At 37.7% G+C, this 14,519-nt stretch overlaps 1 protein-coding gene across 4 annotated transcripts; it reads right to left on the bottom strand.

Moving 5' to 3' along the window:
* Positions 1 to 1,156: 1,156 nt before the first annotated feature.
* On the bottom strand, positions 1,157 to 13,146 carry xrcc1 (X-ray repair complementing defective repair in Chinese hamster cells 1). 4 transcript variants are annotated; one of them, XM_056763314.1, is made up of 18 exons: positions 12,807 to 13,146; positions 12,401 to 12,497; positions 12,162 to 12,254; positions 11,269 to 11,376; positions 10,991 to 11,149; positions 10,705 to 10,782; positions 10,509 to 10,632; positions 9,764 to 9,864; positions 9,445 to 9,589; positions 9,072 to 9,309; positions 8,622 to 8,738; positions 6,746 to 6,824; positions 6,498 to 6,591; positions 4,192 to 4,237; positions 3,753 to 3,880; positions 3,581 to 3,671; positions 3,366 to 3,441; positions 1,157 to 1,950 (listed from the first exon to the last, which is right to left on the bottom strand). In XM_056763314.1, the coding sequence occupies exons 2-18, from the start codon at positions 12,449 to 12,451 to the stop codon at positions 1,843 to 1,845; spliced, it is 1,836 nt and encodes a 611-aa protein (XP_056619292.1). In that variant the 5' UTR covers positions 12,452 to 12,497; positions 12,807 to 13,146; the 3' UTR covers positions 1,157 to 1,842. The 4 variants fall into 4 exon arrangements, with proteins under 4 accessions (XP_056619292.1, XP_056619291.1, XP_056619294.1 ...); XM_056763313.1 differs by having other exon boundaries at positions 12,839 to 13,145; XM_056763316.1 differs by having other exon boundaries at positions 9,770 to 9,864; positions 12,839 to 13,144.
* Between the last annotated feature and the right edge of the window lie 1,373 nt (positions 13,147 to 14,519).

Raw genomic sequence — 14,519 nt, 5'->3', positions numbered from 1 at the left:
AATAACTGAATAAAGATGAACAAAAATAGCGGATAATCGGTATGTGAGGTCAACCAGCGGATGAAAATTTTAGATTTATTATGTAGTTATGCGTTTAAATAGCGAAAATAATCATTAAAGTACACATTAGATTTATTAAAATAACGCTATAGCTCGATTCCGCTCCTCACGAGTAGAACTATATAACCTTGCGGAAGAATTCATACAGAATATACAGTTTGTTTTTACAGAATATTTATCATATTGTTTAGATTTCATCGCTATTAATCTGTATTACAGTGAGCCGGTTTAGCTTTACACTAAAAATGTCAATAGATTTACACTCTAGAGGCTTTGGTGTAAATGCTTTCCCTTCATTTTACAATTCCTTTCGTGCCATTGAAAACCTGGGGTCAAATACAAGTAAACAGTATTTTGCTTTTCAAAAACACACAATAAAATCTAAAATGAGATGTGTTTTACAACATGAAAGCTTGTGCATGATTGTATTATAGTAAAGCATAATAACCATGGGTTCTTTTAGCACATTGCCACAGTTTTCTTATAAAAACTTGTTACTTTATCGAAACCATTGTAAAATTGTGGCTGTAGTTTTTCAACTCCAATTTACAAAAAGTAAAATTTTTATATTCTTTATAAGGGTATCACAAGCAAACTATAGACCATCTTAAACCACCAACAAACCATCTACCATCAGATTTATATTTGATGGACGCTGATGGGTCAACAGGAGACCAGTGAACACAACTCCAGATTAAACAGGATTTTAACAGCAAAAACATTGAGACCAGACAGATAAAAGAAGCACAATGAGACTCACATACGAACGGCTGTCAATGAGACTTATTTTTTCTCAAGTCACTTCTTTCTTTCAATGTAAAATGAGTCAAGGACAGAAGCATGATGAATACAGAATCTACTCGTGATAAAGATGATGAAATATCTCAGCCACACTACTGGGGTATATCTACAGCTGGGAATTAATGAGTGTAAATAAAAAACCAGCGGACAAGAACCAAAACCCTTAGAGACCATTAAAACACGCGTGTTCACATTTCCACAAATTCAAATCCTGCCTGTAAATCAACAGTTTGAAAGGGATATTATATGACCACGGGAAGCCTGAGTTTGATCAGTCAAAGATCCGAGTACAAGGTATATCTTAAAACTTTATTAAGAGACTATTCAACCAAGAAAACAAAGAGAATCTACAGAGAAACCAAAACAAACACAATGAGTCCAGAAACATATTAAATACTATTTTGGGACATTGAAAAACAGAACAATGAGCTTTTCTTCCAAACTTCTCATTCTCGAGGGAGGATGTTATGAATATTCACCATAAAGACACACCTACAGATGTTGAGACACGTCTGGGGTTTATAGCCACTAATGAGGGCAACCAGTATGAACACAGAGCAGCTATTAATAATTCACTTCACATATGAATATGAATCAACGTGCTCTGATCAGAGACTTGCGTTCAGTCTTTAAAATGAATATTTAAAAGGATTCATAACATCTTATCAAATGCACTTCTGGACGGCCGGTGAAGCGCTCATGAATATAAATCAGCGTGTCTTTAATCTCAGCTGCCGTGTGCGGTTTAGTCTGAATCACGTGACACATGTCGACGTTCAGATTATCATAAACTTCCTGAATGAAGCACAAAGAGAGATGTTTAGAAGACCATGGAAAATCACCATCACATTTCATTTTAAGAACGACTCGACAGTCTGTTCAACATCTTGTGTGTCCCAAAGAAGAAAGTGATGAACAAAGGAGGAGTAAATGATGGAGGGCTTTGAGACAGCTGGAATCTACAACACATGCTAATCTTTCTTAAGGTACAACAGTGTGGGGCTGATAGGGCAACATCTTCTGTCTGTCATTAATGGCCAGTATCCAGGACGGCTTCACAAAGCACAGATTTCCATTTTCCATCAGAGCCTGTTCAAGACACAAAATGAAAAGAAGAAAGAGCCTTCATTGATAAGATGTTTAAAACAGAAGACAAGAGAGCTTTTCATTTCAATCAGAAGCAAATCTACATAAATCTCATTTCACTTTAACTTTCATTTAAAAATGATGAAGAAGGGTCAATCACAAACTGGAGCGATGAATGAGGGCACTCGATAGTGCTGTTTACTAGTGCTCATAAACCACATTCAGACTGAGGGTGGGTCACAGTCACATTCACTTGGTTCTTTAAAAAGCAACACACCAAAGCTAAATAAACTGAACCTAAACGACACTGAACCACGGAGACATTTCTCAAAATATCTTCTTTTGTGTTCCACTGAAAAAATACTTGCCTACAGGTTGCAAACATGTGAGGGTGGAAAAATGATGAATGAGTCCGATTTTCTGTACGCTTTTAAACACCAGGGGCCGGATTCACAAAACAATGTTGAGAAAAAAATTCTTCTACACAGACATCATTTTTTTTCTCACGTTCTAATTTAAAAAAAGTTAGGAATGTTATGAATTCCTGATGATTGATCTTGGGGAAAAAAATTAAGAAGAAACCAATCCCTCAAAATAAAAGCGGTCGTAAATATTTTCTTAAAACATGTTTCACATGCTAATATACTCTACATGAAGATTTAGATTACAAAATGATATAAAAAAAATGAATCATGTTTTTATTGCGTTTTATTGTGTTAGTATGCAGTATTATTTGAGTTATTATGGCTTAAATCAAAACAAACCGACTGCAGTTTGATTGATATTCATTGGAATACACAATAAAAGAAACATCATTTTAGATTTTCTTTAGAATGGAGTCATCTCATTTTGGAACCAAACTCTTTTTATATATAAATATATATATATATATATGAATGTGTGACGCTTTATTGTTACACAGATAAAGTTTATTGTATACATGAATATATACAGTTACCACACGAGCAGACGAGTTAAATAATAAAAAAAAAATCGCATTTATTCTTACGGAAAAAAATAATATGTTCTTCAGAAAATATTTGAGGACTTCTTAAGGGGTGATTCACATTTTGCGTCTAAAACTGCGCAGAAAACGTGAGCCACGCCGCTTTCTCTAGTTAAATGACCTGCTGGTGCGAACGGCAAGTATTTCCATCTCGATGCGGCGTCGACCGATTCGACTGATTGTCGCTCCCTATGTGGGTGCACCTGCCGCGTGTCTACATTTAAAATGACGAACTTGTGCGCGCAAAAGACCCAAAATGTGAATCCGCCCTATGAAAAGTTTGAGAATGTCACTTAGGAACATTCTTATGAAGTCCCTAGAATTGATCTTAAGAACATTCTTCTTTTTTTCATGAAGAAGAGTTTCACGAATGAGCGAAGTAAAAAAACAGGGAAAAAGGTTCAGCACTCACATCCTCGAAGGATTCATCCCATCCTTGACTGGTGACGACAAACTGAACCTTCTCACTCATGTAGTCTTCAACAGCTCTGAAGAATGAAGCAGAGAGCAGAGGATTTCATCGGTCACGCTCCACCTACAACCTCTCCACGCTAATGTGTTGACGCGGATGACAGCCAGAACACCACTCAACACACATAATACTGTCATTAAACGCCCGGCTCTCACCCGTTGAAGGCGACGATGTAGCGCTGAAGTTGTCTCTTCTGGTTGTCGGGGAACGTGCCGTACAGATAGAAGAACTTTCCTGTCAGGAAATCTGAAGGATGAAACAAACATTTAGACGAGGAGAGACAGATGCTGGCTGACTCTTCATGCGTCTGTGTGAAAACCGTATGACCTGGCAGTTCAGGGATGGGTTTATCCTCCTCTTCCTCAGCGTCTGTGTTCTCATCAGTGGAGCCGCCGAACGGATCTTCATCTTTAACGTCAGCGACGTTTCCTTTCCTCTTCCTCTCCATCTCCACCCTGAAACATCACAACGTCATCCATCAAACACGACAGACAAAATCTAAACTTGCGCTGCGTATCAGTGTCTTCAGAGACATCAGGACAGTTTTGTGTCTCATCAGACTTAAGCGTTTTATTTGCCAATTTTTGGAAAGATGTGCAGAATACATTTTATTTGTATATGACAAACTCAAGTCTGTTTGAGCTGTTAGACAACATTACTCATGAGCTTGAATAAACATCATTTCAAGAGAATTGAGGAGGGAGAAGAACAGGCCTTCTGACCACAGACAAACACATGATGATGTCATCACATTAACGTGTGTTACCTGTTCAGCTCATCTTCAGTGTCCATACCAGAGTCCCCCTCCTCCTCTGTTTAACAAAAACACAGATCATCACATCATACGCACACATATCATCACAGTTATTTGTGTCAATTAAAGACATATTTTTAATAATCCAATTAATAATTTTCTTCTGTAAATATACTAATATATATATATATATATACTGTATAAACGGTTTCAAAGTGCGCATGCGCGGGTTGGTGTACCACCCTTAACTTCGGGTACACATTCAATATAGAGTAACAATTGAGGCTGTAAATTACTTCTGATAACAAGCAAAAGATACAGAGAAGAAGTGTTGGCTAAACTTGTCTCTCCAATATTTTGACTGTGGACTGCGAATCCAAGCTAAACCACTAGATGGCATACGCTACGTACCATATGCTTTCTTTAAATGTGACCAAACTACAGGACCCATTCACCAAGGCTGCATACTGTGACAGTTAAGATACTTATTCAAATTCAGTGCGTACTACCAGCTGTTCAAACAGTAAGTTCTAAATAGCATGAGTGGGTGTTGTATGAATACGTTTGGGACGTACTGCGTCCGCCATGTTTTATGGTCATGTGACCCTAACCCCTAACAACAAACTGAGCGTTGATAAAAACATAATTTATTCATGAGAAACTCATTTATTGGCAATATATATTTGATTTACTTTTGAAATATGACCGTTGCTCAGCTCCCGTGGCATCAGGGGATAGACAAGTGTTCATCCGATCCGCACTCACCAATCTCTGTGGAAGTAGTAGACCATCCAGGTATTTCTCGCCTACTGTTTTTTGCATACTGAGGTTTCTGACATACTATTCATGACTCATTTTCTATTTACTATATAGAATGGAAGCAGGCGATTTCGGACGCATCCAAATTGTTTCTTTAATAAAATAACCATACAACAAAATTCAACAAATTGTTTATTTAATATGATTATTATTCAATAAAATATTACTAAATATTTATATTAACAAATTAAATACTTTAAATTGTTCGAATAGTAGACACTAGCCAAACACAAACCGGAAGTTAACTGCAGTCCAGGCGTACGTGTCCAATGAAACAATTTAAATATATATATTTATATACATATACACAAAGACTACTCTTTAATTATTAGTTTTAATCTATTTTAATGCTAATTTAAATTAATAGGTTATTGTATAACAATTGTAATAAATAAAGGATTTGTAAAAATTTGGCCGAGTAACGGTTCTTCTACTGGCAACCCAAAATAATAATGGCTACACATTCGTTTAACATGCTAGCTAATGTCATTTACTAGTTATTTATTTTGCACGTTATCAGAAATAATCTACAGGGACTCTATTCTATAGAATTCTAAATTAAGTTTTGGCTATAAAAGTGCGCAAGTACAGGAACGTTTTGAAAACAGTCTAAAGTGTTGTACTTTTTTGTATGTTCTACATTATTTTATTCCTTGTGGTGCTGCTGTATAATGGCTTAGCCTCACATCAAGTATTTACAAATTCTGTAAAACTTGTTAAATAATGTAAAGCATCTCTGCCCATCGACAGCCTAGCAAATATTTTGCAACATCCGTGCACACCATCATATCATCCATCACTAATGATAATAATGAAGCAGCGTTGATGTGTAATGAATCGAAGTTGCATAAACACATCCTGCAGGAACGAGGTTTGGCCTCAGAAGCTCTTGTGGACTCAATTAACATAGAAATGAGAAACATGGCCAAGTCTCCACTCTTCCACGGATCTTCCAGCCTCTCCAATCATCCCTCGCTCTCGGTTCTATTGTTTTTTAACAAGCTCTTCATTAAACCGGCGTCTCCTCCCTCGTAACGCTGTGACATGAAGCTGGAGTGAAGGGACCTCATGGCAAACAGGTTAACATGGTAATGATAAATTATTTCAGTGAGAGACCGGGCCTTGGGGTCAAGAGTAGATGGAAATCTTTACGGAGCATGTCATTTACCGAAATGACATTTGTGTGACATCCAGCAATCACTTTCTTAATCTTGACCATTAAAAATCCCGTTTCAGTCAAATATTTGCAAACCAAATGAAAAAAGCCCTTAAATTTGCAGATGATTATTCAGAACTTCAAAACAATAGTTTATTTACCCTAAAATAATAATGGCTAAACACACTTTTAACATGCTAGCTAATTTTATTTAATTGTTATTCATTTTGCACGTTATCGGAAATAATCTAGAGGGACTCTATTCCACAGGATTCTAGATTACGTTTTGGCCACAAAACATCACACGGTTTGAGAAATGTCTGACTGCTGTAGGTCGGTTTACCTGGGGCTTCTGCATCTGTTGAACCTCCGTACTCATCCTCCTCTTTTTTGATTGGCTGCTTTTGTGGGGTCACATGTCTCTTTTCTGGAGTTTTCTAAGGGAGGATGAGATGCATTTCTCATTAACGCCACTCGTGTAATTTCTGCAGAAATCAGTTAACTGAGGAGGCGTTCACCATGGCAACAGCACAACTTCAGAAAGTCCTACAGCTCTTTATATTTAATGATAAAGTTTGTGGTGAAATGTACCACTTGCTCTGTTTCCGCTTCACTCTCCTCTTCTTCTGCATCACTTTCAGAACTGGACTCGCCTCCGTCCATCTGATACCTGAAAAACACCAGGAGAACTGAGCACAGCGAGCGCTGGATGGAGACGCGAGAGAGATTCCAGGAAAAGTAAAGGGGATTGTGAAAGCTACGAGGACAGCGTGTAATAACATGCACTGGTGAACGGTTCAGCTGAAGCGTGCGTGTGCAAGGACAGATCCTCTCTGCTCATCTTCAAAGGAAGTGTCTGTTTTAATTACTCATGGCAGATGTAGCTTTTAAACACAGAATACATCATGTGAGGAGGCACTCCAAGCATCACAATAGAGGCAGACACACGAGGACGCTGCCGCCTGAAAACAAAAGAACACTAAACAAACCTTCACTAACACAACGCACCAATGCTACACCAACACAACAGCACAGGACTCAACTACGGTTTCATCTTGAATACCACAAATGCATCGGACACAAATACACAAGTCCTCTTAATAAGAAATTTGTATGAAATGAGTCATGTACAAGTATTTGAAATATGGATTTAAATGTGCTTAATGTGTTCATGTTTTTACAAAGCAAAAGCTTTTTTTAGCATGATTTTTTCAAGTTTAAATGATTTTAGGATAAGCATATGATGTTGAATAATCGACTGTAAATAAACTTGAATCACTGATTTATGGTTACCATCCCTAGACTTTGTGAACAGAGAAACAAGCGTGGCAATCGCACATGCAGCCGGAGAAAGAACACAAAACTGTTGTTCACCTCTTTGACAATATTTGACAGGTAACTCGGCATGATGCAGTTGAAATGAATCCAAATGTCTCTGTCATGGGCTCAGTATACTAACTTACAAAGTCCAGCTCTCTATGTGACAACTGAAGTTAATGACTGTGAATCGTATATTATATTGTGTGTGGTTAAAGAAACTGTCTGTTGTAATCCTTAGAAAATAATGTACAAAAAAAAGCAAATCAGTGATTCTGTATGCAGACAAACATGTTTACACACCTATGATCAATCATCTTGTGTGAGCAGCGGGTATAAAGGTTTTAAACAAATAGATTGAAAACAATCATTCATATTAGTGGACACATGTCTGCAGAGACACTCAACAGAGAGACAGACAGATGTTGTTGGATTTTATGAACTATTTGTAACACTTTACAATACTATTTTGATAACAATTATTTTATAAGATTAGCTAACATAAACTAACAAAGAACAATACTTCTAAAGAATTTATTAATATTAAAGGGACAGTTCACATCTATATAAAAAAAAGGGTTCATCCATATAAATTTATTTTTTCTGATGAACACAGACAAGCAGACAAGACTTTGCCCCCCATTGACTCTCACAGCAGGAAATATTAATTTATCATTTCTTTGTCCTGTTGAACACAAAAGAAGATATTTTGAAGAATGTAGGACAGCAGGTCTAGGTCACTTTTGACTATCATTGTATATTTTCCTACTATGGGTCCAAGGTCTGTTTGGTTACAAGCATTCTTTAAAATATCTTTCAATGTGTTCATCTGAATAAATAAGTGTATACAGATTTGGAACAATTCGAAGGCGAGGAAATGACAGAATTGTAATTTTTGGGTGAACTGTCCCTTTAATTCGTGCTAATTTCAGTATTTACTAATACATTTTTTAAATCCGATCTTGTCACTGTTAACATAAGCTAATGCACAATGAACTAACACGAATAACATTAACAAGTTTTAATAAATGCTGAAAAACGATACTGTTCATTTTAAGCAAAGCATTTACTAATGTTAACTAATAGAACTTTATTTTGAAGTGTTACCGACATATTTGACAGCACACATGATGAAGGACATGCTTCTTACCGTTTGAGTGGGATCTTGTCTTTTCGTTTGTGACAGTCGAGTACCCACTCTTTCCTGACGATGATTCCTCCGGCTGATTTCACTTGACTGTATTTGGGTGTGTTGGAGAACGCACATCTGCTCGAGAGAAAAGCATTCAGTTCACCTGAACAACAAACACACTTTACATCCCATCTGTAAATACTGAAATAAACTGATCTGAGAGCACTCTTACATCACTCACATATCTCACAGAAACATGGTTTTCTTATTGTAATGCACATCTACTTGCTCGAACAAACCTGAACGAAATGCTCTCATCGACCTGCCGTTACACCTGATGAATACCAAACCAGGATTTGCTGATTTTCCAACAGGTAAGTCATTCAGAGGAGACTCAAATCTATGTTTTATTTCTACTGAGGTGACACTTGATTTGTTTTTGAGCCTGGAGCGTTTGAACTTTCTTACATGAGGTGTGTGGCGTCTGAGGTCCAGTCAGGTCGGTATCGAGCTCCCATGGCCAGCGCTTTATCCCTCAGCTCTCCACGGAAAGGGTTCTGAAAGCCGCTCAGAACAAACACCACCCCCTCCATGATACGATTCAAAGCCAGCGGTTCTGCTGCTTTACTCTTGGGTTTGGCTTTAGGTTCTGGCTTGGATTTTGGACTCTCTTTCTTCTTTTCTTCTGTCTTCTGGCCTGGAGAAGCTAGAAATGAAATGACACATATTTGAGAATTGCATTGTGTCAATGACCACAGAAACCAATTTACATTTAAAACCTTTTTTATTGAACGAGGAACGCTGGAGTCAATGTTTTATATATGAACAGTGTTTCTCTCACGTTTACTGCTGGGACTCAGACTGGTTCTTGCTTTAGATTTTGGTGTCGTCGAGCTGGGTTCAGATGAGCCAGTGGGACGTTTGGACGGGGGACCCGGGGCATCCAGACGCTCTTTACTGAACTCAAACTTTCTCTTTACAGGAGCCTAAGAAAGACACAGAGAAGCTCATCAGATGGCACATGAACAATACTGACATGAGTAGTGTCGCTGGATGTCGCTAAGCTACCATTGAAATGAATGTCACTCTGTCGCTGTGAACAGGGCGAAACAGAGCGGTGTGATCTGTTTATATGTACGTGCGGTTGATTTGAGGCGTACCGCTACCTGCTGTGATGCGGTACTGTTGGAACTCTGAGCAGATGAACCTTCAGTCTTCAGAGCGGCCGCTGCATAACTCAGCTTGACGTTCTGAGGAGATGCTGGTACAGACAAACACAACGTGTCACACAGAGAAAAGATCATGAAAATGATCCTCAACATTCCATCTGTATGCGAGATAGGAGTTTATTATAAACGTCTGGATGAGCTTTAGTGAATAACGCTTACTGTTATTCTGGACCGTTGCTGCGTCCCAAATCGCCTACTTATACTATGCACTAGAAGTATGCAGTGTTTTTTTTTTTTAAGGGAAAAGTAAAGTATATGCGTTTTATTGTGTAGCAAAACAATACGCACACACTTGGACAGACTAACAGGTAGTGGAAGACGCCGTTGTTGCCTAGACAACATTGTAACCACTAACTGTTACACACATCAAAATACAGATCTTCTTTCCATTAAGGCAGGTATTCATTCATTATTTCCTATGTAATGTTTACTGTATATTTGTTAATTTAGTGACACATCAGTTATGTCATTTATTAATGCAGTGGAGTGTCACTAAGCTCCGCCTCCTCATGGTGAGTCGTGGGTTATGTCAGCCGTTAGTAGACCATTCGGGGATCATACTACGGTGATTTGGGACATTCTAGTTCTACTTCGGAATACTATGTAGGGTGGATGGTGTGCAAATTTTTTCTAAATGAATATGTGATCCGAGTCAGGTGATTGTGTGGTGTTGTACCTTTAAGGCCCGTGGAAGGTTTAGAGGAGCTCTCTCGGTTGAAGAACAGACTGCCGGGCTGAATACTGGAGCTGGACGACGGGGACTCGTCTTTGACCCGGAACTGACCCAGTTTGGTTAGTTTCTGTCAAAAGTTTGAGATTCAGTTTGAGAAGACAAAGTGAAGCAGGTTTAACACAGAGAAACACACACTTACAGCTGGAGATGTGGCCGCTTCTTCACTGCCGTCCGGCGGCGAGTGAAACTTTATAAAGGTGATACCATAAGCCATTGTCTGCAGATACAAACAAAACCAAACATCATTCAAAAACCTCTATTAACAGTCACAGCAATTTTACACGCACATGAAAAAATGTTTTATAATGTTTGATCAAAAGTGCCGTAAAGGTGTAAAACACGACATATTTTCTGAATGTAAATAGTCAAATACATCACCTTCGGAGGTGCTGCTGTAATTTGTGTGAGTTTGGACAGTGTTTTACCTTACTGTACGGCTGAGTGCACACAATTTTCACTCGGTCCCATTTCTCCTGTCCCGTAGCTTTCACCAGCTGGCTTGGGCCGAAGAAACGCACTCGGTTTGTGTTTGTGCCGTTCCGGCTCTCTGTCGGGGACATGAACGACGACGTGACCAACAGAACCTACAAGAGACAAAAATAAAGACACGCACACATCGACGGCTATTATCAGATCAATCACTCAATACTCCGTTAACAGATATATAAATACAGCAGATCATTTAAAGCCTGCAAGTTCATACCTCAAAATCTTGATCTTTGACTGACGTGGAATGTCCTACGAGGACCTCAATGAAAGCAGAACCTTCATTGCCAATATCTATACTGTGAATCTGCTCTTCCTTTTCAAACTGAAGACACAAGAGAGACCGAGAACACTGTGATCGATCTGAAGACATGTCGTCGAAAATATGAAACAATCTATGTAAAGGTAAAGTCATACACACTGAATCTGTGCACTGTACTGTGTTGCACAAAGCACATTCTGGGCATGTCAAGCAAACAAACATCAAAAAGAGGACGAAAGCACGCACATCAAACTCTAATGGGTGCTCGACCGACAAAAACAATGAAGGATTATATACACAAGTCAACACACCAAAGCTCCAAAAAATGATTGATTTAAAGACTATAGCGTGGTGTGTAACGTTTCAAGCACACAGGCTCTTCATCAGACAAATCAACAACAGTAATGACCCCCTTTTTTAAGGTAGACCACCAGGTGGTGAACGATCAATGATGAAATAAATATATATATGAAAAAAGTCTTATTCAAACTATACAATTTAAATAAAACTTATACAAAATACACGCACATGCACAAAACAATCTTTAAATAATGAAACCATCCCAAAAAGTCTTAATTTAATCCTCTGGAGATAGCGTGGCCAATGTGGAAATCCAGAAGGTCTCACGCTGTAAAAGCAGTTTATTTATATCACCTCCGCGCCCTGGACACTGACTCTATACCATATACTGTAGAGTAAAATCTGAATGTCTCTTATCAGCGTATCTTCATGTCTTATAAGCAGACTTATCAAACAATCACACACTGTGCTATGCGGAAATAAACCGATCAGTGATGGTAGAATGTAGTGACATTATTGTGAACAAGATGAAAATAAAACAGACGTACTTGAAGAATCACTGAAGTTTGCTTCTCTCCGGGTTTCACAGCCTTCCACTTTCTGTAAGTGTCAGAGCTCAAGAGGTTGTCCGCCTTGTGAGTCTGTGACCAAACAATTTCAAATATTCATTCAACATCAGCACAACACAAACACTGTCCTCTTATTCTGATTCTCCATGTGTCTGTACATCATTGAACATTCGTTGTTTAGGCTTTAGAAAGACTCAGAATGATAAAAGACGGCTTACATGATCCTCACTGCTGCAGGACACAACATGCTTGAGTTTGATTTCAGGCATATTCTTCAAATTAAACGCACGTCTATGATGTCATCAAACCCGAAGGCTGAAAAACAGACATCTCACCATTAGTCACCATTCAAATATCAAATAAAGCTTAAAGAACCAAAGACCTGCGTAACACTGAAAACATTGTGTCAGACTTATAAACCGAACACATTCAGATGTTTTTTATTTATACTATTTCACATTGTCACGTGACTCTTGTTCGCTCATGTGTATATTTATTTTAGGGTTAGATAATAATAAGATATTATATCACCAGACTTCACTTCACCTCTGTGTGTTGCGTGCTAACAATGGATCGCATCTGTTAATGTCATTAAATCACAGAAAATAAAGTTCAACTGCTCACAAACTCATAGAATAGAAGTGACTTCACTGTACCGAAGTCCAAACCCGCTGCTGTATCTTCCGATCGCCGTTTTATAGGAAAAGAACCTTTTTAATTCCCGCGATCCACGAGCACGGATCCAAACTCCCTCTCAATACACAACACATGTCGTCACGTCCGACCGCTGTCCTATCAGAGCGAGGATTCGCCGGAAGTCCCTGCATCCCATTAGGAGTTAAACAAGAGTAAGCGATGCTCAGGTGTGTTGTTTGATGAGTTGCTGCAATTATTAAAGTTGTAAAACCTTTCAACCATACGATTGTTTTTCTGACAGGATCGAGGTTAGTTTGTTCCGAACACCTTATCAGCAGCCTTCTCGTGTACGAGCAATAGTTCTTTCTCCGTGGCCGCGCTCCAGTCAGAGTGCGCGCTCACAACTGTTATTACGGGTGGCTCGAGCCCAGTGCCCTCTCATGTGACACTTTTTATTTATTTAATAAACTACTTTATAAATCTACAGAAAAACATATGAAGTATTAACAAGCAAACTCCTTAAATCCGAGATTAATACAATAACAAAGACGCCACAAACATAAAATAAAACAGAGATCTATCAAATAAAATAAAAATGAACATCAATTTAACATAATTAAATACAAATAAATACAATAACAAAAATAAAGAATGGGCATTCAATTATAAAAAGTTGAAAAGCTTCAAAAATCGTTTAGTTTTTTCCAAGTTTCTTATTCTGTGTTTTAACATTTAAAATGGTTTTAAAATAAAAAACAAAATCTGTGTGGCAGACAGTCATTCACAAATGCGTTATTTTGGTTTATAATTGTAAAACTAGGCTAAAATAATAAAATCTTAAGAATATAATTTTGTTTTTCAGACAACAGGTTCTGTAGTAAAATATCACATGGCTCCAAATTGAAGGTGTTAATGTGGAATTTATGGCATATTTAACAAGTTAAGGCAGAGTAGGAATGTCAGTCACCACATTAAAATAATTGTTGGAATAACATAAAATCGATGGATAGTGCTTAACTCATATATTACACCACCTGATAAAGAAAAAAACACAATCATTTTAGGAATCTGTCAAAGACTTGTTTAACCTTGTTTAATATGGTCATTTATTGGGAAAAATATCAAACTGAAACAACTAGTCCTAAAAAAAACACATTGGCAATATATTGAAAATAATTTGGAAATGCCAGTCCATTTATTGTCCAGATGGCAGTGCAGGCAACAAATAAAACAGAACCTAGAATATTATGGGCACAAGCACAGGTTAAAAGTGTATTTGACCTTCATCATCACGTGACTTAAACACATTACAAACACTTGATCGCCATCTAGTGTCATTAACAAAATGACAACTATTGAATGCCCCCTACACACCATTAAAACTTATTATTCTATAAATGACTGAGTAATAACTTTAATTGGGCATCTGAATGAAAAAATAATACAATATCCCTTCTGCCTCTCTTTTTTAAAACAGATAACTTATGGATAGCAAAAATAATGATATTTTAACATAAGAAATTCTACTGAGACTAAAGAGTTACACATGCTGCTGGTATAGTCATATATCAATAATGATTTTGGTAATCACTGTTACTGTTAGTTTCGATCAGATGTGGCCCAAATCTTACAAGTTTATTCTTTAATATTTTTCTGAATAATGGCAACCACAAAACTCATAAAGATAACAAGCTGATCTAA

This window comes from Triplophysa dalaica, chromosome 12 (genome assembly GCF_015846415.1).
Source record: "Triplophysa dalaica isolate WHDGS20190420 chromosome 12, ASM1584641v1, whole genome shotgun sequence".
NCBI lineage: Eukaryota > Metazoa > Chordata > Actinopteri > Cypriniformes > Nemacheilidae > Triplophysa > Triplophysa dalaica.
Note: the sequence above shows the minus strand (reverse complement) of the source record. Positions and strands in the feature narration are given on the sequence as shown.